Raw genomic sequence first — 22734 nt, 5'->3', positions numbered from 1 at the left:
ATTTTTGTATTATTCTAGTCTTATTTTTATTTTCACAATATACTCATGTAATCTCTTATCTTATTCAGGCACTTTTTTTTTTTTTTTTTTTTTAATAAATTGTTAAAAGATTCTGTCCCAAGTTTGACATTAAGTTCTATAAGTTTGAGCGAAATATTTTTGAATTTAACTAGGTTCCCAAATGATAAAAACAAATGTACCTGTATGTCAGAGATTATATTGGTCGAAACATACATATAACAATCTAGGTTAGAATAGTAATCTAAGAATCCCTCACTCGTCAGAATAAAAGAAAAAAGGAATTGCCCATTTAGCATGTTTTTAATAAAGCTTAGACAAAACTGAAATAATGTTTAAATCATTCATTTGCTAGAATTGAGCTGCTCTGACTTTTCCTTCAAACGTTTAATGTTGTAATGTTAAAATTGCTACAATTTTGTTTTAAATTGTTTTATTTATTTTTCTAAAAATAAATTAAGCCATTTCTGTCTTACATTTCAGATCCGCAATGATTACTATGAGGCAAGAGTACATGCAGGTCCTCAGTCAAAGGTTTTGGAAGGTGCTACTTGGGAAGATGCTCAGAAAGTCAAAGTACGAGTTAATATTTCACATTTCTTTTTAAATAATTTTTTTAGAAATGTTTTTAGTACTTTCCTTTATATTTCAATAAATTGATTTCGAATCGGTGAATATAATCTATATACCTATAAATTGAGTTTTTTTTTTTTCTTGTTCTAACATTGATAATAAAATCCTACTTTTTCTATTTAAATATTATTAAAACAAACTTAATGTACTCAGTCATGTATATACGAACGACTACATAAAGGTTAATTAATTTACATATTCCTTTGAAAAACAAGTGTTACTTAATTATTCATTTTTTTATGATTTCTTATTAAATGATTGGTTCCATTTCATTATGATGCAGAATTCTATTTATGCGTAGTTTCTACATTCTGCATAATTGTGTAGAATTTAAGATGAAAACCTAGTATATGAATATATATTAAAGTAACTTTGTTGGTGTGTGTGTGTGCAAAAAATCTCAACAAAACTACTCTCTGGTGTACAGAGTTGAAATTTGATATATAGGGTATTTGGACCCGATTTGGTTTTTAGCTGGCAAAAATTTCTGTTAAGGGATCAAAACTGAAAACAAGACTGTTAACCTTGACAGAATAAGTCAAATAAAATATTACTCCTGCTGTTACTTTTGCACATACGCAAAATTAAACATTCATAGTTCAAAGTCAGTTAATTTTTAACCTTTCATATCCATCTGTCTATAGCTCAGGCAGTAATGATGCTGGAGAGATAAATAACGACTAAGGATGGAGTACTAAACATTTTGGTTTCAATTCTAGCGGATGGTATCCAAATCATATTTTTTTTATAACTTTTGAAATCATTACTATACAATATATTGGATAATAATCAATAGAGAATTGGTTCGATAATAATAAGAAATTTGCATGAATTAAAATATAATGTTTATGCATATTTTATGACTGGATGACGCTAGGCGATTTGCTAGTTACTTGATAAAATTAAACACTTACCAGGCGTATATCCTTTATTCAACCTATTTTTTTGTTGGGATTTATGAACATTGGACGTTTCTGTCTCTTTCATCTGCCAGATTTGACGTCTTCAAATATTTCCTCACATGATCAAAGAAATGAGATCCACTATACAACAGTAAAAAATTTAACAAAAAAAATTATTGATTTTGTTTTTTTTTCCATGTATTTTGTATCTGTGTATTTCTTATTTAAAATTTTCATTTATTTATTCATTTTTTTTAAAATTTTTATTATTTATTTTTTTTTTTCATCCCTCCCTTAGGATGGAACTTTGAGCAATGCATCTGACAGTGTCGTGGTTATTGGTGCTGCATCAAAAGGTATCATTCAACGTGACCATCAACATAATGCTGTCGTCTACAAGTCTCTTTACTCTCCTAACCCATTTGAGAATATCTCTGAAGATGAACTTGCGAGATATAAGGAAAAAGTAGAAGGTAAAACAAAGGGTGAACCAGGTTAGTAGGTATTTCATTTACTCTCTTGTTCTTGTGTGTGTATATATATATATATATATATATATATATATATATATATATATATAATATTTTTAATTTTATATAAATGGATTAATCCTAATCTTATAAATACAAGACTAGTAAATTAAAAAATATATTCGTTTTGAATTTTGAAACAGATGAATCTCACAAGTAAGGAATTAATTTTTATAACATGAATAGGCTAGCCAAATTAATTAAGAATAGGAAACTAGATCTAATATCTGTAACATTTTTTCTTAAGATTAAGGGAGGTGGTGTTTGATCAACTCTGTTGAGGAGCCATGATTTAATATACTGTTTTGTTTTTAAATCCCTGAAACAGTGTTTCATGGTAAACAACTGATGATCCATTAAATTACCATTAGTTCTATAATGAATTCGAGGGAGCAAGTTGATGCAGTGATTGCAGGTTATTAAATGACTTACTAACTAAATAGTTTTCTAACGAATGATAAATATAAAAATTAAATAAATTTTTTTTGTATAGTTTTAAAGGTTAAAAAACTTCCAAGGCTATATATATATAAATAGACATCGTTATTATCATTGATAATGAATACTGCTGTCAGACGCACCTAGTCGGCCTAGGCAAGATAATATTATTTTTCCTCACTGAATAGTTGGCTTTTATTTCCTTCATTCTCTCTCTCTCTCCTATAATAAGTTAAGAAGATTAAGAGTAAAGTTATATAGGAACTTTATTACATTATCAAGTCAATAAAGGTTATAGAAAGAAAAATAAGGGAGAAACCTCTTTAGACCATGGCATTTCAAAGCTAAATACTTCTTGACAGAAAAGGAGAAAAAGCATATTTTATATATATATATATATATATATATATATATATAAAAACACAGAGACCTGAAAGAAGTAGACAGCCACTATTATTATCATTATTAATCAAGACTGCTGTCAGACAGACACGATGATCTGACAATTATTCAATTCATGGTCATCATCATATTCAGTTTTACATCCATTTGACATTCTGGCACATGTTGGATGGCTTTAAGAACTACAAACTAACCTATTTCTTGTTTGGTCTTTATTTATACCTTTTCCCATCAGGTGCATTACTATCACTTCCCCCCATGTTTTTGTTGGCCTTATCATGTGAATGTAATCTGTTAGCTGAACAGTTCTACACCTACTAACCCAAGAACTCTCCTCCGTTCTTTCAACATGTCATATTGTCGTCTACTCTTTTGCACACATCTCTTGCTTCTGAGATCATCAGAAGCAAGCCCGTTTTTAAGACTCATAATACGCATCTATCATATCATCCTCATATCATTTCTCCCCATGCAACGCTGGTAATGTTTCACTTTCATACGTCACCACACCGCATACACATGCCTGATAAACTTTTTCCTTTGCTGGTTAGTAATGGCAGAATTTCCCTGAACTTAACTTCATCCACTTCCAATTCTTCCAATCACGTTAGAACTTGCTCCACCTAGTTCTTCAAACGAACAAAATAAACTTCTCAACAACTGAATGCAATAGTTTTCCCATCCAAATAGACTTTGTCTCGATTGTCATACACTTCCTGTACACAAAATGGTTATTCTCTTTCAACTTACCTGTAATACCACTGCATTTCTTGCGTAACCTAATTAAATTGCACTCTCTATTTCCTTTCCACAAACTGACTGGAGAACTTTACTCTTTTTGATAGCTTTGCAACACTACGACCCTTCATCGTCACTTTGCTGTTAGTAATATTCACTTTCAGACCTTTACTTTTCATAACTTTCCTCCAAGTAGTTAACAATGTTTCCCAAGAATTAAATCATCAGCTTAAAGCATCTACTCTGGAAAATGCTTCTAAATTAGTAAAGTGGAATCGTAAGGTTTCCAACGATTTCATAATGATTAAGTTTACTTTTATATTAACGTATAATATGGCTCCTCTAAAACTCTAAGGATTCTTATGCTTCTTTAGCTGTTGTCACATTTAAATGGAAATATTTAATAAATATATTTATGTCTGAAACGCAGCAAAATGTCAGTTAGTATAAATTACTTATATTTCAAACTTTTAATGCTGCTTTGTATAGCTCAGAGTGCTAGCCATCGATGATGCAAGCAGAAATTTTGGTTATAGTCAGTTAATGTACTTCCTAACTTCTGGCTTAGCGCTATAGGAAGCAGTGACAAATCAAAGCAGTTCCTTTACTTTTATTGTTCTTTAGTATTTCTATTGTGAAACGATTTATTGAAATATAAGAGGACATTATTGAAAAGTATACAATAAAAATTAAAATTATACAAAAAAAAAATAATTTCCATAATTCTTGAAAATACTTTTTGCACTCGTTTTAAACATATTTTTTTTATAAAATTTCAAATAAAATAAAAACTTTATTTTTTAAATTTTGTAATCAAAAGTGCGAATAAAAACTAATTGTGTTATTTTTATCTGTGATAATTTTTATTGTATATTTTTCAATAATGACCTTTTCTCATATTTTATTCCAATAAATTACTTCACAATAGAAATACTGAATGTTTAATATTAGCAGTCAGAAAAAGTAAGTTTTTAAATACTTTGTTGTTAAGTATGTTAAATTGCTAATAATATGATAAAACAGTACTTTAAAAGTTGTTTGTCAGAAGTAAAGTTTGATTTGACAGCTTAAATGCTATTTATGTCTGAATTTGTAAATCCAACAAGACGTATCTTTGTTAGATCATAATTATAGGAAATTTGTATTTACAGGAATATATGTACATAGCTCTTTGTACAGCCTAACATTATGCGTTTGAAAGTTGAATGGACATTATTAGTTTGTAACATTTAGTTGGGTTGGCCTTTTGGTCAAGATCAAAGTGTAGTATAGTAAATAGGTACTTTAATAGCATAAAATTAGAGAAGGATGAGGATCAGCCATAGTAAAACTTCAGCAGATGTATTATAATTTGCGTGTTTGTTACTTTCAGATTCTGAAGATACTGAACCTGCCCCAGATGGTCGTCTTATCTCTACAGAAGAGAGAATGCAGCAAATTCGAAATGAAGGAGCTGACTTGAAAACAGAAGCTGAAGCTGGTACGTGTTGAATGTTTAATCCCACTTTTCTTTTGATAGAGGAGGGTTGGGAAATTCTTAGGTAAAGATATTTGATCCTTACTTCAATTTGACTTTGAATAAGTAAATATAAACACCTTTAAGCTCAAAGTCTCTTTTTCTTTTATTCATTTATTATTTTACTAATTTTTAGGGCATGTATTTCAAAAATTAGAATCTCTTTTTAACCCTCTTCCAAAATATTAACATCAAACTGTTAGATTTTTTGGTTTCATTGTTCTTTATTTGCAGGATATTATTTCACAGAAATGTTTCAGTTATGATCTGACCAATTATTTTCATTCAATATCTCTTTGTGATGATATCATTCTTATAAGATCATAAGAAATATGTTTCAGTTGGATTGATTTTCCTAAAAAAAAAAAAATATCTATTTAAATTTACTAATATTTGCCTGTTCTGTTTTGATCTTATTTGATAAATATAAATCACTTTATTTCAAGTCGCATTTAACTTATCAGTTTTTATCCTCACATTTTATTGAATATAATCAAAACTTGTTCGTAGTTTATGAAAACATTTTTATGCCTGAAAGTAGATAAGACTTTATGAATTTAATTTGTGCCTATTTTACCTTCATAATTAAATTTAAACATTTCAAAATTATAAACGTGGCTAGTCATTTTTATTAAGCTGTCTCCTAAGATCTTTCAACTAATATCCATTAGATAAGTAATGTTGAAATTAAAGTAAACTTGAACACAACAAAATGCAATCATATATAAAATACTGCTATTTTATACTTAATCCAATCAATAGTTTCTTTTGATTATCTTCTCTATATAAATAAAATGAACTCATTTTTTCCCGTCGGATTTTGACCTTAATAGGATTAAAAATCAAGATATTTCATGCAAATATAATATGCACAAACGGCAGAACAATATCTGAGGTGTGTTATAGGCTTACTATTTCTCAAATTCCTCGATAATCTTAGATTTCTATACTTTTTCTGCTGAGAAGTCACGGCCAAAATCGGTTAAGATCAATGGAAGTGGTAAAATATTTTCTCTCTAATAAATTCCTCCTCCCCCTGCCACCACTTAACACCGTTTGGGGATCGTTCACAAGGAACAGTTGAGAAGAGAACACCGGTTTGGCTTTGTAGTTCTTTCATGTGAAGTTATTTAAAATCACTAAACTAAGCTGCAGTGCTCTGTGGCGTAGTGGTTAGCGTGCTGGACAATTCACATTATATTTTCACGTTCGCGCCGACCTACCGTAGTCGTTTTTTTTTTTTTTTTTTTTCTTTTCCTAAACAACTGGAATGGACTTTTCTTGGTGGCCGAACTGTTAACGTTGCAGGTGTTTTTTTTTGTTTTTTTTTTCCACACTTTATTTTCCTACTTTTACTCATGACTCCGGGTTTGATCCTTCCTACTTACCTACCATAACATTTTTTAAAACTCCCCCCCCCCCCCGTCCCGGAAACAAACACTCGGGCAACGCCGGGTACCCCCGCTAGTTATCAATATTCTTATAGAGGAAGTCGAAGGAGCTAACCCTCCTACAGTCCCAAGTACTCTTCCTGTCAGAAGAAATCTAATTAGTCAATATTTCAAATTTCGCCACTAATACACTCTCTTTTTAATAAGTGATTTTCCTCTTACAGTATTTAATTTGCACAGTAGTGCTTTCATAGTATAATTTATAATCTCTGTATAAATAAAATTAATGAAATGATAAAACTTGGTAAAATGCTAGCCTGCCAAGATAAGATGCAAAGTTCAATTCCCGTCTGAGGATGCAAATATTTTTAATTTTTATTTTTAAACCAAAGTTGACTTTTACTTTGACAGAATTGTGGGGTGGAGTGTGTTATAATTATTATTGTTGTTTTTTTTTTTGTTTTTTTTTAAGACAATTTTTTTGTAAGATAATTTTTTTTACACGTATTCATAACACAATGACATTTCTTTTTGGGGAGGGCAAGCAAAGAAATCCTATATTAATCCTGTAAATTATTAATGAAAGTTAGACTCTCAGAGAGAAAGCTAGTATTGAATATAATATGAAATTTTTGTATAAAAGATTGTGAGAATAAACAACATTGGAAGGAACTAAGTTAATGTATAATTTCACTGTTGTGTTCACGTCCGCATACATTCTAACATTACTTCTCAGTTGAAAGAAAGGTCTGAGGAGACATTTTACTAAAAATAAACTCTTGTATTAGCCATTTATAAAAAAAAAATGTTTTATCCTCAACATATATTTTTGTGGTGGTTCCTAATTAATCTTATATCATAAGATTTAAGATCTATTTGATAAAAATCTTAGAATTCTTCCTCTTAATCATTGCAAAATCCATAAAAAAAACTGTTACGTGTATAAAATCTTAATAGTTTGTCTAATTAATGTGAATGTAATTTGCATGTATTTATAACCCTAACCAACCTCAACCAAAATCTGTACAGGAGAACAGAACTGTGCTTATCTTTTTTTTTTTTGTCTGTTATTATTATAAAGCAATTCATTTTTGTCAACTTTATCAACAGAAAAATCTGGTTTGATAAAGCAATTTTTTTTTTTAATTCTTAAACTTAAAATATTTTTTCAACTTATTTTTAGCAACAAGTTTTCTATTCATGTCTACTTTATTAGTTGGATGTTTTTTGACTTGCATGGTGTTAACTATCTGAGAAATATTTTGTATATTAAAAAAAAAACAATTCTACATAAACATCCTTCTGGTATTGTTTTAATTCATGGGAAAACTATCAAAATGTCTTTTAAAAAAAAATGTTGATTTATAAATATCACCATAAAACTTGTTAAAGCTCCTTAACAATCTTTCATTAAATATTTTGGTACTTGTACAGTTTAATCAAGACATTCAAAAATGAAAATATCGAAAAAAGATTATATTGTATGTATCCGTTTTGAACTGGAGATCTCTGAAAAAAGGTTTCATTTAATTTGATAGAGTAGTTTTTTTTGTTTTTGTTTTTTTACAGCGGAAAAACATGTTCTTATGAGAGCACGTTAAAGTCAACCATTATGGAATTAGTTGAACACACCCTGGGGAGATAACTCAGTATAAAGCACCAACACTCCCTCCCCATCTTTAATTCTAGCTTTTCTTTCTAAAAATCGAACCTTTTGCTCGGTATCATAATAAATTTTTTTTTTGCTGTAAAAAAAAAAAACTACTTGATGAAATTAAGTGAAATTTTTTTTTCTGAGAACTTCGTTCCATAACGGATGTGTGCAATATAACCTTTTTTCGATATTTTCATTTTTTAATGTCTTGATTAAACTGTACAAGTACCAATATTTTTATTAAATAACCCAATTTTATTTAAATATTCACAATCCTAGACTTTTAGAATTTCTGTACATTTTGACAATAAACAAGTTTTATTGTTAATACTTGTACTTCTGTGGCAGCCATATTGTTATGTGTATATTACACTACAGACAAAGGGGGAATAATTACTGTTATCCGAGTCATCAGTTAGTTTGAGTGGATCGTATGTGGAGATTTTCAATCCTCTCATAGTATTCATCATCATTTAACTGTCAATCAATCCATCTTATTAACTAGTATCTGACTATTTTTTGTTTGCCTTGATATGTGGTAACGCATTAAAAAATAAAACATCAGACATTCACTCTTAACATCTGACTGTTTTGTAAAGTTTGTATTTCACTGCTTAAAAGTATCATTTCCATTTTTTTTTTTAATGAGAAAATGTTAAAAATCCGTTTAAAAAAATTTATTTATTTTAATATAAATGCATAAATGTTTATAAAAATATGTAACAGTTGTTAAAATAACTTTATCTTCTCAAGTATAGAACCTTGAAAAATTATGTAATTGAATCAGTGAAAATTGGCTTCATGAAGCAAATGTCAAAATACTGAGCACTTCGTCGCTCTTGGGCCTTTTGGCCAAGATCAAAGTATAGTATCTGTTCTTCAGATGCTGCACTTCCATTTCTTGTTCTCTTTCAGTGGAGGAGCAGTCCTTCACAACTGAGACGATTTTTTATTTTTGTACCTTTTCTCCACGTTAAAAATGACCCTGGTGTCTGACTCTGTCCCGTGGGGGAGGCATTGTAAATAGGTACTCATAAGCAAACAATATGGCTGACACTTGTAATCTTATATATAAAGTTTTTAAAAATTAAATTCGAATATTAAAAAATTGCTATGAAAATGTACTGAGATTCAAAATGTTCATGGCTCTTAGAATTTTTTTTTTTTTTTTCATGATTATCTGATCACAAAGATAATTCTCGATTGTAAATTAGATGCAAATTGCTTTCTTAAGCATTCTGAGTTGTCTACAGTTCTGTTCTCCTTTTGTTACTAAATCTTGATTGCCAGCCAACACAGTAAATGTTACTAATATCACGAATCAAATGTGTTCATTGATGTGTTTTCCGTGATCATGCCTCCATCCTAAATTATTTCATTGTCCATCATTTTTGTCACCATAAATCATTTATTTTCATATTCATTATTATTATTATTTGCTCTCATAAAGTTATTTTTATCTTTTTATCACTAAATATATGTGCATGTAGATAAAAATAAAAATAAAAATATGTATATATCAGTGCATGCAGCAGGTATGCCTACACCAACATGTATGCAAGAAAATAAAAAGTTAGCACCTCACAAAAGAAAGAAAATTATTTGAACTCGGTGTTAGATGTTTAATAAAATATGTGCAATAAAATTGATTGCAGAGTTCTTGCTGACATAAATTACACAGGAAATAATTTGGATTTTTGGATAGATTGTGGTGGTTCATTGTCTGGATTTTTTTTTTTTTTTTTTTTGTCTTACAAACCAGTTGATCCTCTGTTTTGAAAATGCAATTTTGGATCATTCAGCAGAAATGCAGAAATTTAAAGTATTTTTCAAGCTATGGTGTAACATAGTGCAGGTTTATTCAGTTTGTCATTCCTTATGTATTGTTAACACTGTCACACACCACTTACAACACTCATTTATTTTTTAAGTATGCTAAAAAAAAAGTCTTGTGCTTCAGTTTAATTGCAAAAATTATTTAGCGTTTCTTTTTGTTAGACCCTACTCATGGCTTTTTATACTTTCAACCAACTCTGAAAAGCAAAGTCACTAGTGAAACTGTACAAGCTCTAGAAGAGGTGTTGCATGTCTATTGTTTAAAAATAGATATCTATTAAGTTGATTTTCTTTTCTTATATATATATACAGGAAAAGTTTAAGTTACTTAAATGTAGATGGAATTTTTAATCAAAAAGCATAAAATCTAGAAGATACAATTCAAAGCTGCAGTTAAAATTAAACTTTTAAACTTAATGCTGACTAGTTAATATCAATCAGAACTTTCATATATTAAAAGTGTACATTGACATTTCAAAGGTTCAAAAGAGTTCAAATATTTGAAACATGATCCGGAAATAAAAATTCAACCATGTCACTTTCCATACACACACGTTTCTAAAAACGATTTTTATTAATAAAAATGAATTTATGTAAATACACAGAGTATAAATGATTTTCTTCATCAGTAGTTTTTAAAATGTATTAATTCTCTATCGTTGGTAATATTATCCCAGAGATTTTCAAAAAACAATTTTTTAATTAGGAGAGAATGCAGAATAAATCACAAATTTCAAAAGTAGATAAAAAGTAGGTCAAATATTTAAAATCATAATTAATGTTATAAACTTTTGAATATATATATCTCACAAAACACGGTACTTCAGTTGTGTATAAAGTTTTATTAAATACTAGCATAATTGTCGATTATGAAAAGTGCTAAAAAAAATTGCTATAACACTTAAGATGATTAAACTTTAATTATGCTAGAGTACATAATGTATACATGGTATGAAAGTACGTTTTATTAATTTAATTCTGTGTAAATTGCTATTTATTGGCTTACCAGTCTCTAGCATGGAATAGATAGTCAGAATGGTTTGTCATAATTGTTTCCTTTTCATCTCAATTTGCTTCAATATTGATTGTAGAATTAAATGAATTTCACGCAAATAATCGTAATTATAATAATTAAATCATTGTCTACAATACTCAGGTGCACTACAAATCAAAAGATGTCGCACAGAGGATAATAAATAGTGTATTAGTCATGATATACATTTGTGATGAGGGGGGGCGACATCAGGTGTAGTTTTGGCAAATTTGGAGAAGTATGAGAGTTTCAAAGAATGTAGTGTCTTAGCAGCCAACAACTCGTGCTTTAATGCTTCAGCAATTTTGAGTGTGCAAGCAATATGCTCTCTTCTAACTTTGTAGACATGTCCCACATGTATAATATAGACATTTGGAGATCAACAAGTTTCTCAGTGTTTTTGTTAGCAAGATGATTCATAATTTTGTGGGTGCTAGATGTCAAAGCTTCAATTTGATTCAGGGGAAATCAGACATTTGAAGTGTGGCAGGTGTCTGATGGAGGGCATTTGCTTGGTTGCATATCTCCGAACAGTTTCCAGTTTTGAGAAAATTTCATTTTTCTATAATGATGTAATTATTTGTGGAAGAAATCATTTTATTCTTCCAGAAGTTTGTAATGTATTTACTTTGAGATCTCTTTTTTTTTATGCAACTCTTTCTCCTTCAATATTTTTCTTTCTGATTGGACAAAACTTGACTGCTGCTCTTCAGTGAAATTTTATTTTTCTGTTTTAGAAGATTTTTCTATCGAGAAGAATTAAGTTGTTTCAATTATCTAAGTTTGAAACAAAATCAGTTCAATTGTGATTGTTACTAGTTTAAACAATTTAAATTCAAAGCGTAATGGAAATTTAAGTTGTAAGCTCTAGTTTTAATAATGAATAATAAAACTAATTAAGTTTTAGAACTTAAAATTTTAAGAAATCTGCAAAAAGAACTGGGAAATCTTGTGATTTCAAGAAGCCATTTTTTCTACAGCTTTCAATTAGTGCCTTCAATTATGTTTTCAGGTCGTAAGAAAAGACTGTCCACCTCAAACCAAGGCGAGTAGATTATACATGAATATAAGTGTTTATAGTTTTACGTTTTTGTTAAAAAAATTTTTTTTTTTTTTTTAAAGATTTTAGTGTTATGTGTTTGTGTTGTTGTTTTTTTTTTTTTTTTTTTTTTTTTCCTCTCTCACTATTTATAATGTACTTATTGTAGTTTTCGTTGTTGTTTTGTAAGTTGCCAATATTTGATTGAATTTTATTTGGGTATTGTCCGTTGTAGTTATTCCATTTTTACAAAAGTTTTATAGAAAACATGAGTTTTGATAATTTAAAAATTTTTTTTTTTTTTTTTTTTTACTTTGTGTAGTGAAAAAAATATTTAGTTTAATTTCAAAAAGGACACTTTCAATAGAATATCACAATGTAAAAAATATGGAAAAAAAAATCTACTTAAACATCATTTTTAAAAAAATATTATTTTTATTTCGTCTTTGCTTTAAAATTTTTTTTAAGAAAATGGGCCTGTGCACACGGATGAAAATGCTAAATAATAAATAATTCTAAATGATAGTCTTCTGAAGGCTAAATACAGGCTATACTAAGAATACAATTATGAATTACTTAAAACTATCACCTGGTCATAGAACACAAAACAAGAGAAAGCTATCCCTGCCTGTTTAAGATTTTGTACAGATTCCAAAATTTGGCACAATGCATTGGAAGAAGGTTGGAGGTTACATTGTCCGAAACATTGTGAGAATAATGTCCAAGATGAGAACAATCGTCCAAATAAGGCAAATGTAAAAAAGACTTAGTTCTTGTTATCTTGTTACTGCTTAAAAATAATTCCAAGATGGACATAAATTTGCATGGAATCGACATAACATTTAACTGATAAAATAAGCGGTTGGTGAATTGTTGTAATCGTAATATAGCTGACTAAAATGCAGATTAATTCAAGTGCATAAGAAGTAAATGTAAGGGTAAGAGGGAGCGTGTTCTCATGGGGAAACGGAAGATCATCAACAAAAAGTCTACAGAATTGTAACAGTATCGACTGTCTGATAATACTTAAAATGAATTGAACACATGAACAATATTATCAAGAATAGATGGTCACAAATGAACGCAGCACAGAATCTATGGGGTCCAAGATCGGCAAATAATAACACCTACGTGTTAAACATGCTGAGCATTTATTTTTTTATTTTATTTTTATTTTCTTAAATTTACAGAAAATTCTCGCGCTTGAAAATTTAGTCCAAAAGATTTTTTTTATTATTTATGTTGGATTTTTAGAGGGAAGATACATTTGCTAATAAAATTTAACATAAAATGATACCTCTTGTTTAAAATTCAAATGTGGCATTTGTAAACATAGATTTTTATTTATTTATTTTTTTTACTAAATTCCATGTAAATTCATATAAAAACTGACAATATAGATATATAATCAATATATTTGCTATCATTTTGAATATTTTTTCCTTTAAGTAAGCATATGTATTACTTTTAGTCACTGAGCAGTTTGACTTAATTAGCAGATAAATCTTTTCAGTCGAGTGAATTATGAAAGCGGGAAATGGCTGCGTATATTTTACAAAATGTTACTCAGATAAACCTTGTCCTTTTTTAAAGAATCATGCTTTTTGCTTTTAAAAGATGGAATACCATATGAACAATATACATAAAAAGAATAGCATTCCTATTAAATTTCAGCTTTTTATGTCCAGTAATTTGATTGTCCATAGCAACTTTATTATACAGACCAATCGAAAAGTCCCTGTACATCTAATTCTTTTTATGCTCACACAAATAAATAATAAAAATAGTAAGACAGGACGTTATTTATAAACGATTAGGTGCACATGGATTTTTCGATCAGCCTGAATATCTATAGAGTACATAGTTTTCACATAGGACCATTTGTTGCAGCACATACACATATGCACACATATAGTCTGATGATTTCCCCCAGGAATAAAACACAAACATTGCTGTGCAGCTTACTTTCCATATGTATATTCCTATGCTAATGTATATTTGTTATTTTAATATTAGAATTTTACTCTATTAAGATGCTTTTTTTGTGGTTGAAGCTATTGTTTGTGTAAACAAGCAATTATTTAGTCAACAGGGCTGGAAATAAACAAATACCACATAGTGAAAAATGTGACTTGCATAGGATTCGAACCTGAGAAGACAGATTACTTAATGCTGTACAAGTCTTATTTTTTGCTTTGTGGCATTCTTCCAGCCCCACAAACTAAATCGCTTTAATACATAACACATGCACAAGATCCAAGTGTAGTATCTGTTCTGATGCTTCACTTGAGTTAATTTGTTCTTAGTCGATGTAGGGGAAATCCTATGCTAAGGTAATTTGTATTTTTGCAATTGTCAGTGCCCCTTTTTTGGGGAGCTGGTTTTTCCCCTCCACATTAAATATGACCTTGTGTCACATTTTGCTCTCATGGGGAAGCTAATAAATACAATATATATGTATGGTTGTATGCATATAAAAAATGCCTAATTTGGTTATTTGTGGTAAATAATGAAAAAATAGGGCAATTATTGTAACTGGCTTATGTTGACACTGTAAAGGTAATGACCCTCTGTAAAGTTAAACACTTTAACACAACAAAATAAAATTGTTTATTTAAAATATTAAGACTGACTATACCTATTTGGCATTGGCCAGGATATAGTTAAGTCATTTTAGTTTTTAATTTTTATTTAGTTTGCATAATTTTTAATCTTGAGGTAGAAACTCTTATTATATTCAATTTAAAATGTGTTATCTGCCCCTCCACCCTTGCTGATTTTTATTTTTAGGTGATTATTTATTTATTTATTTTTTAAATGTTTCCTATTACCAGTTGTCTAAGTCAAATTAAGTCATTTTTAAACATAAAGGGTAACCAAGTATGTTATTAACATATTAACACTGTACAAAATATATGGTGCTTCTATATTATAGAAATGAAAAAAAAACAAAAAAAAAACAATGAAACAAGTGATACTTACGCAATTGGCAGGCCTCAACAGTAACATATCTAAAAATTAGAAAAAAATGATAGGTAGAAAAATAATTATTAATGAAAAAAGAAATTTGTGAAAGGAAATGAAATCGCTATATTGCGCTTACTAAAAAAGAGATTAGTTGATAGGGGAGATAATTAAGTTCTGTTGCTTACATCATGTGACAAATGTAATTCAAAATGTCGGACAAAATTTATTCTCTCGTGTAAACTTTATCAAAAACAGGTTTTCATTTGATAATTATTTTTTTTACCTTATTGCTTTCCATAATTTTTGGATATGTTACTATTTGTGACATGACAATTACGTAGGTGCCATTTGTTTCACTTGGAATTCAATTTTTTTTTTGTTTTCTTTTTTTTTTGTTGTATAATATAGAAGCGACAAACAAATGAAAATTCGATTTATAAGCTTACACTTTATTTGAGTCTGACTTTTGCAATTGAACAAGATAACTTTATATTTTAGATAAATATATTTGTTTTGTTGTGTATTCGATTCTGCAATTACCGTTAGATTATCAAGGTCATCATAAACCATTATTTCATTGTTCTGTGATAAAATATTATTTTTCTATTTATTTATTTATTTTTTTTTTTTTTGTCAATTTCTGTATGGATAGCAGTTAACTGGGACTTGATGTTTCATTAAAGTGTATTCAATATATAGTGCCTTACATTCCGCTTCTCCCCTCTTAATTTGTGTTACCAACTACTAGAGTTCAGATTGATTTTAATGGTCTTTTTTATCATTTGATTAACACAAGATGATTTTGTGATAAGCTATAATCATGACAAAGCATACATAAGTATTTACTCTTCACCAAGTTAGTACTTTCTAACCCTAATCATTTGCTGCAATCTGGGGGAGAATGTCTCCTCAAAAAGGAACTATGTGTCGCTACTAGCTTTACGCGTCTAGCGAATGGCATTTATGTCGATTCTTCTTTGCTAAATAGCTTAAATTTTGTCAGATTGCATGGCGAACGTTTGTGAACGACAGTTTCAAGTTTTGTCACGTATTCTCAGTAGGATTTCGGTCTGGTTTTTTAGCCTAGCTTTGATATAGACCAATCCTTTCTACCTCTGGCTGTACATTGTATATAGGCAACTTTTGATGGAATTGGTTTTCTTCAAGAATTGACTTGTTTTGGACTCCATCTGTTTATCAACTCTGACCGACATCTCTGTCCTTGCTGAATATAGGCAATCACTACAACATAAGGACGCCACTCCCATGTTTCATGGTGGAGATGGGCAATGTTAAGTTGTAATAATTTTCCTTGAAAGTCAAAAGTTCTGTTTTTAGTCCTATATCTGACTAGTACACCAGCTTCCACGTGTGTGATTTTTCTCATATGGTTTTTGACAAACTCAAAACAGGGTTTCTTGCTGCTTCTCTTCGACATGGACTTTTTGCCATTCTCCCAGGTGGTGCTGTTCATACTAGTCGAAAATACATCTGCAACAAACAGTCTGGCAGTTGTTGCTTTGTTGGTGTCTAGTTGAGGTAGGACTCTTTCTATACCCAGGAGGTTAGCCTTCCCAGACTTTATCTTCTCTTTGAAAATAGGTTAGTCTAATTACCTAAGGTGTTTCTACTGGGGAATTCTGACTGGGCAGCTAAGGCATTTTTTGTAGGCCAGAGTGTACTTCTCCCAGTGTGCTGGATTTTCAAAACCATACCTGACCTTGTGTCTAACTTTGAACAGAAGAACTGATTAAACACACTTCGATAAAAGCTAGATTTCTGGAATGTTGCATAGATGTAGACAGTCTATCCCAACGGTTAGTATTGGCATTATCTTTCTTTAGCTTCTATACTTTAATGACATTTATTGGTAAATGTTCACCATAGTTTAAGTTTTCATCTTCCAGAAGTTTACATATAAGCTTTGTCTTAGCAACATATTATTCCTGCTTTTCATATGTTGACCGCTATTTGTTTTCCTCATTTCCTCAGCTTTTCTTTCTCATTTCGTTCAAAACAATTCATATTTCCTCGTTTTATTGTCTTCACACTTTCACTGTCTATATCTCCAAAGTTTTTTTAAATTATTTTTATTTTTATTGCTTTTCGACTGCTTATAAGCAACTGGCTTCTTGTACATTTATCATCTGTAAATCTGTCCATCTATCCACCTTCACTAAAAAACTCTTTTCATTCATTCAAATATATATATATATATATATATATATATATATATGGGCAGCATTTTTTCTTGAGGACACATTTTGTTAAATATTATAGATGATTTGTTGTTGCATATTTTTTCATTGGTATTTTCTAGATGCCTAAATGTATAAAAAAAAGTATATTCTGTACTGGATATCCACCTTTTAAAAATATGGCTCTGGAAGTACTAGAGTTCACAACTAGTATGGCAAATTCATCTACCAGTTACAGCCTAATCAGGAAGCTAGAAAATATGAAGAAAAAATATGCAATATTTAATGAATATTTAATAAATATTACTATATTAACACTCTAGGAAAAATATCTTTAACTATATGAATATGTTATGTATCTTTAACTATATGGATATATATATATATGTTAAATATTGAAAATGACTTGTATCTGCATATTTTTTCTGTATACATATGTCTGTATAGATAGATATGTAATTAAACATTCTTAAAATGCATTGGAAAAAAAAACTTCTTTTTTTTTTACATATTTAGATATACAATTTTATTAACAATTTATTGTACTTGTGGTCTGAAAAATCAAAAAGAGAATATTTAAGAAAAAAAATGTAACACCCTCCCCACCACTGTCTACACTTTCTCACTCTGACAAGTTTTGATCTTGTGACCCAAAATTATCACTCGGTCTGCTATTTGCTGTTCAACCACGTAAGTAAAGCAGTTATATGATGCAAATCAATGGGTTAAAAATGAGGTTTTAAAAAAATGCAAAAGATTTTAGTGAGACTGTGAAACTCTTACATAAATTTGGCTTCCATAGGTGATTGGTAATTAGCACATGCTGCTATCAAGGGGTTCAATCTGAACACTTGAATCTTGTTCAGGCTCTGCATTTTTCTTCTGCATTTTGTGTTTGAATTTTCGAAGTCATTGGCAGCATACACATTTAATCTAAATGTATATATTTATATGTAGAGCCTGCAGATCCTTATTTCTCTCTCTCTCTCTCTCTCTCTCTCTCTCTCTCTCTCTCTCTCTCTCAAATATCAGCGTTAATGAGGGAACCAAATAAAATTTTCAATCCTGATTAGAAACATCTTCAGAGTAATCAATTAAATTTAGTTTAGCCAGCATTTTTGGGTATTTGAAAACAATTTTTTTTTTATTTTTATTAATCTTTGTTTAATATTAAAACACAATCGATAGTTGAATGAAAAGATGCTGCCTATATATGTGCATATATATATATATATATATATATATATATATATATATATATATATATATATATATATAAATTGTCACTTTCACCCCTTCCCTCCCACCCACTCATTGTATTAGCACAGAACTTGAATTGTGTAAAATCTTCTTTTCAGGAAAGACAGATTTCAATAAGGATTATCCGCATACAACCGTATGAATGACCTCCCACCTTGTCCTACTCTTCCTTTACAAGTGATTCTCAGTTTGTGTCGACTGACTTTTAGGAAAAAAAAAAAAAAACTCAGCTGGACTCTCAACATTCCACTCTCTACTTTTACTTCAACTGTCTTCAAATATATTGGAACAAACAAACAAACAAAAAAAAGATGGAAAAAAAAAATTGGTAGTCAATCGTAAAGAATTCTTCATTAATTCTTACAAATTTAAATTGATGTCTCCTTTTTGTTCTTTTCTGTTTTTTTTTTTGTTTTTTTAAATATTGTTTTATAATTTAAAGCTTTCAAACTTTTTCTTCAAAGATTTTTGTCTTTCACACTCTTCCTCTTTGTGTCTTCTCCAAATATTTACTGCTTTAATAAAAAACAAATTGAAAATACTAATTCTGGGTGTCGGTAAGCTAGTTCTATCTTTCTACATTTAATGAGGGATTCCTTTTTTTTTTTTTTTTTTTTTTTTTTTCTCTTTCTCTCCCAATTCTAATGATTTCATGCTGGTGGTACAAAAACCCTACTGAGATGAAGAATATGGTGTAAGCCTTTTTTTTTTTTTTTTTTTTTTTAATATTATAAAATTATGGAATCTTATCATTTTTGTGTGGTGTGTGTCAAGATCCGAGCTACACTGGGCCCAGATTTTTAGAAAATTTCACAAATAGTTGTAACATATGATACCTAATGGGTTAATTTTATCTAAGCTTTATATCTAAATAGTAAAAAAAAAATTTCCATGTAAAATATCAAATTTATAGGGATTTTATAGGATCATTATGATAGCTTAATACATGTAAAATCATGTTATATTCCAATTGATCTTACATTTACTGATTTCAACTGAAACTGTCAATCAATAATCCTTAATAAATAATTTAATCAGAAATAACTGACAACGTGTCTTGTATAACTTGATGACAGATGAACGTGAAAGATTTGTGGAGATTGAAAACAAAGTTTTGAACTAATGTTTAATATTTTATTGTTACATCATAATTGCCGTAACTCTATATATCCTTTATCTAACAAATTCGATGTGAATTTTAATCAATGAAAATGTCCTCAACAAGACTCAAATACACTTTCTTGGGAAGATTGAACACCATTGATCAGAAAAGTTTGCTGTGATAAATTTTGATTTTATATTCATGCAAAAATCAGCTAAGAGTTACCTAAATAAGTTTTTAAAATTTAGATAGAGCTCACCTGAATATTTTTAAATGGTAAACTTTGATATTTAAATCTGAATTATTTTCAAGATATTTAATAACTTGAGTTGAAATTTGCTGATATTTTTACTTGTAAGTTGAGTCAAATTTGGGGGAAATATTTGTCATAATAAAATTTTGGATGATAATTTGAAAAATAAGGTGTTTAATCTATTAAACATGTCGTGTGGGACTTCATGTTAATGAAAAAAAATAATGTTAACTGTTTCTTAGCTAGAGACTAAATATAACTTTTGCTCCTCTCTGGTGTTTGATATGAGGTAAAAAATGATCATGATAAATAGAAAGTATCTTTGATTTAAGAAACTTTAAAATAATGTAACATTTGTTCAAGATTTCTAAGAGATTTTTTTTATGCTTCACAGATGTTAAGAAAATTTTCAAACAATAGTATTAATTTTAAAACAATTTTTGCGGTCTATTTTTACATTTTGGGCCCAGTGTGCCGTTTGCAAAATGTTCTTGCTGTTGGGATGTTCTCTTTGAATTATTTTGTTAGCAATAATATTGGTTGGTAGTAGCAGTATCTCTGCTTGTTTCAACACATACTACACTGTCATTTATCCAAATTACACACATTTTATTGTCAAATACCAAAACTATATTAAGTCATTTGCTTCAGTGGAACTATTGGTAAAATAAAAAATATTTAAAATGTGAATAAAATCCCTCAATTAGATTTCAAGCAAGTTATCTGCATGTGTGTGTATGTATACAATAAATGTGTTTCCTTTATTCTGTTGTATTAAAAGTAAAAGTAAAAATTTTTTTTTTTTTTTATGCTACAAATTCTTGATATTAAATAATGGCCGACTTCAGTAGTGATGAAAGTAACCTTAGAGCTTACTTGAGCTTTTAAGAAATAAGCCCACATTAATCAACTCTGTTGAAACGGCAGCTTTTATTAAAGTTGAAAAAAAAAAAAAATTCTTTTATTTGTGATCTCATTTTTTAACAAAGATTTGAAAATAAGACATTCCAATTTTGTTCACTGGAAGTTTTAAGTTTATTTGAAAAATAAATTTGAAATGATTGAGAAGACGAGAGCAAATGAGCTTTGATTTCTTTCATTGCTGTTATTGATGCTGATGATCGAATTTGTTTCACCGTTTTTTGCTTTGCTTTGGAAAAAAACAAAAAAAATTATAATCCATTTGCCATCTCTAATTATTTTAATATATGACATCTCAAATATATTTTCAATTATTAGCTCTCATAAAATGAGTTGGAAACATTTTCAGAGTATGTAATGTGTGTACATGTGTGTGCGTATGAGAATGTCTGCTTTTTGCAAAGGTTTTATATATCCATGATCTCAATGAAAGCAAAATATCTGTTTTCGATAATGGTTTCTTTCTACTATCTGAATAATATTAGGATTCTACAAAATGAGTGTGGACAAATATCTCTACGAAAAAGACTTTGAAAAACCTCTTGGCTTTGTACTCACAGCAATTTGAAATAAAAAGGAAATTAGAACCAATACAAAATCTCAAAAAGTCGTTTTTTTACAAGTCTCAAGATTTCTTTACTTTTTTTTTAATTGTTGATTTCTGTTTCTCGTTTTCTCTTCGACTTGTTGTTCACCTGGCTCAAATAAGCTTGCACCAATTCATTGTTCCATCACTGTAATGCAAAGACACCACATTTTCAAACGCTTCGTATCATCAGTTCTATTCAAAATTGAAGCATCTTTTGATATCTTTTATTAGATAGGCTTCATTACTAGTCTTGCTATGTTGTACTTGTTTAGCCAGCTCTTGATATCAACACCGCTCTCTGAATGTCCTGCATGCATGTAGACGCCTTCATATCACATCCAGTGCATATTGTTCTGAAATATTTTTTATTCCATTCAATACAAATATAAAAAAAAAATAACAATTCATAGATACAGAGTGCCCCTACCCACAAAAAAAATTCTGCATTCCATCCATATTTCATACAAATAAAGTTCGATCTGTGCCTGGCTTGTCTACCAAGTAAAACTCATCAATGTTCATTAGTCTTTTATTGTTGCTATATGCTAATGTGGGGTCACTTTGGTGATCATCTCATCATTAAGAAGTGTGACCCTCAATAGACATCACGTTGAACTGGAGATAGCCAATCACACCCCAAATCAGGGCTACATCAGTTTGCCCTGGAAGCAGAAGCTCCAATAGGACTTCTGTAGACCACTACTGCTGCTAAACAGCAACTAGTCATCATAAATTCTAACGACCCCCTCCCCGGTTTTTTCTTATTATATTACCATACTCTGTTGATACTTTTGTATCTCTTAGCCGTACAAATATCTGTGTTTCAAGCCTTTAAATCCAATCTAACCCCCCAAGGTCTTCAGTCATTATTATCCTCATCATCTGATTATAGTATTGTGGGAAACATTGCTACTATTTTTTGTAACAATAATTGTATGAAATTAAGTTTACCATTCAACAACGCGATTTCATTATTTGCATGTTTTGAACTGTGTTTTGCTTCTCGATTATATTTTCATGTTCACAATGTTTCGGCCATTATACTCGCCTCGATGTATTTTGAAGTAGTCTGTAAGTTTCTGGGAATTTTGAACTAAATCCTTTTATTTTAATCCCTCGGATATACAGCCAAGCGATATCCAATAAATAAACGGTTCAGTAAGAAAATTTTCAGAAGATAACTTTGGACTATGGATGACAAGATGCCCGAATAATGTCGAAGAGTACAATGGTTGAAATGTGAACATAACTAAGATAGAATAACAGTTTTAAATATATAAAGATATCAAATGTAACCTCTTTCCAATTTAATAT

At 29.5% G+C, this 22734-nt stretch overlaps 1 protein-coding gene across 47 annotated transcripts in view; it reads left to right on the top strand.

Moving 5' to 3' along the window:
- The window catches only part of LOC145242141 (protein hu-li tai shao-like), a 271491-nt gene that overhangs the window by 209164 nt on the left and 39593 nt on the right, over positions 1-22734 (top strand). For 26 of the 47 annotated variants that reach the window (XM_080105113.1, XM_080105104.1, XM_080105102.1 and 23 more), the window contains 3 exons: positions 502-594; positions 1852-2047; positions 5034-5141. In XM_080105113.1, coding sequence (XP_079961239.1) covers positions 502-594; positions 1852-2047; positions 5034-5141 — 397 coding nt within the window. Of the gene's footprint in view, positions 1-501; positions 595-1851; positions 2048-5033; positions 5142-12103; positions 12137-18653; positions 21430-22734 lie in introns of those variants that run through there. The other 21 variants (XM_080105109.1, XM_080105092.1, XM_080105085.1 and 18 more) reach the window with 4 other exon arrangements.

Source organism: Euprymna scolopes, chromosome 21 (genome assembly GCF_053919585.1).
Source record: "Euprymna scolopes isolate OS-2025 chromosome 21, ASM5391958v1, whole genome shotgun sequence".
Classification (NCBI taxonomy): Eukaryota; Metazoa; Mollusca; class Cephalopoda; order Sepiida; family Sepiolidae; genus Euprymna; species Euprymna scolopes.
This window is presented reverse-complemented; position numbering and strand designations above follow the sequence as displayed.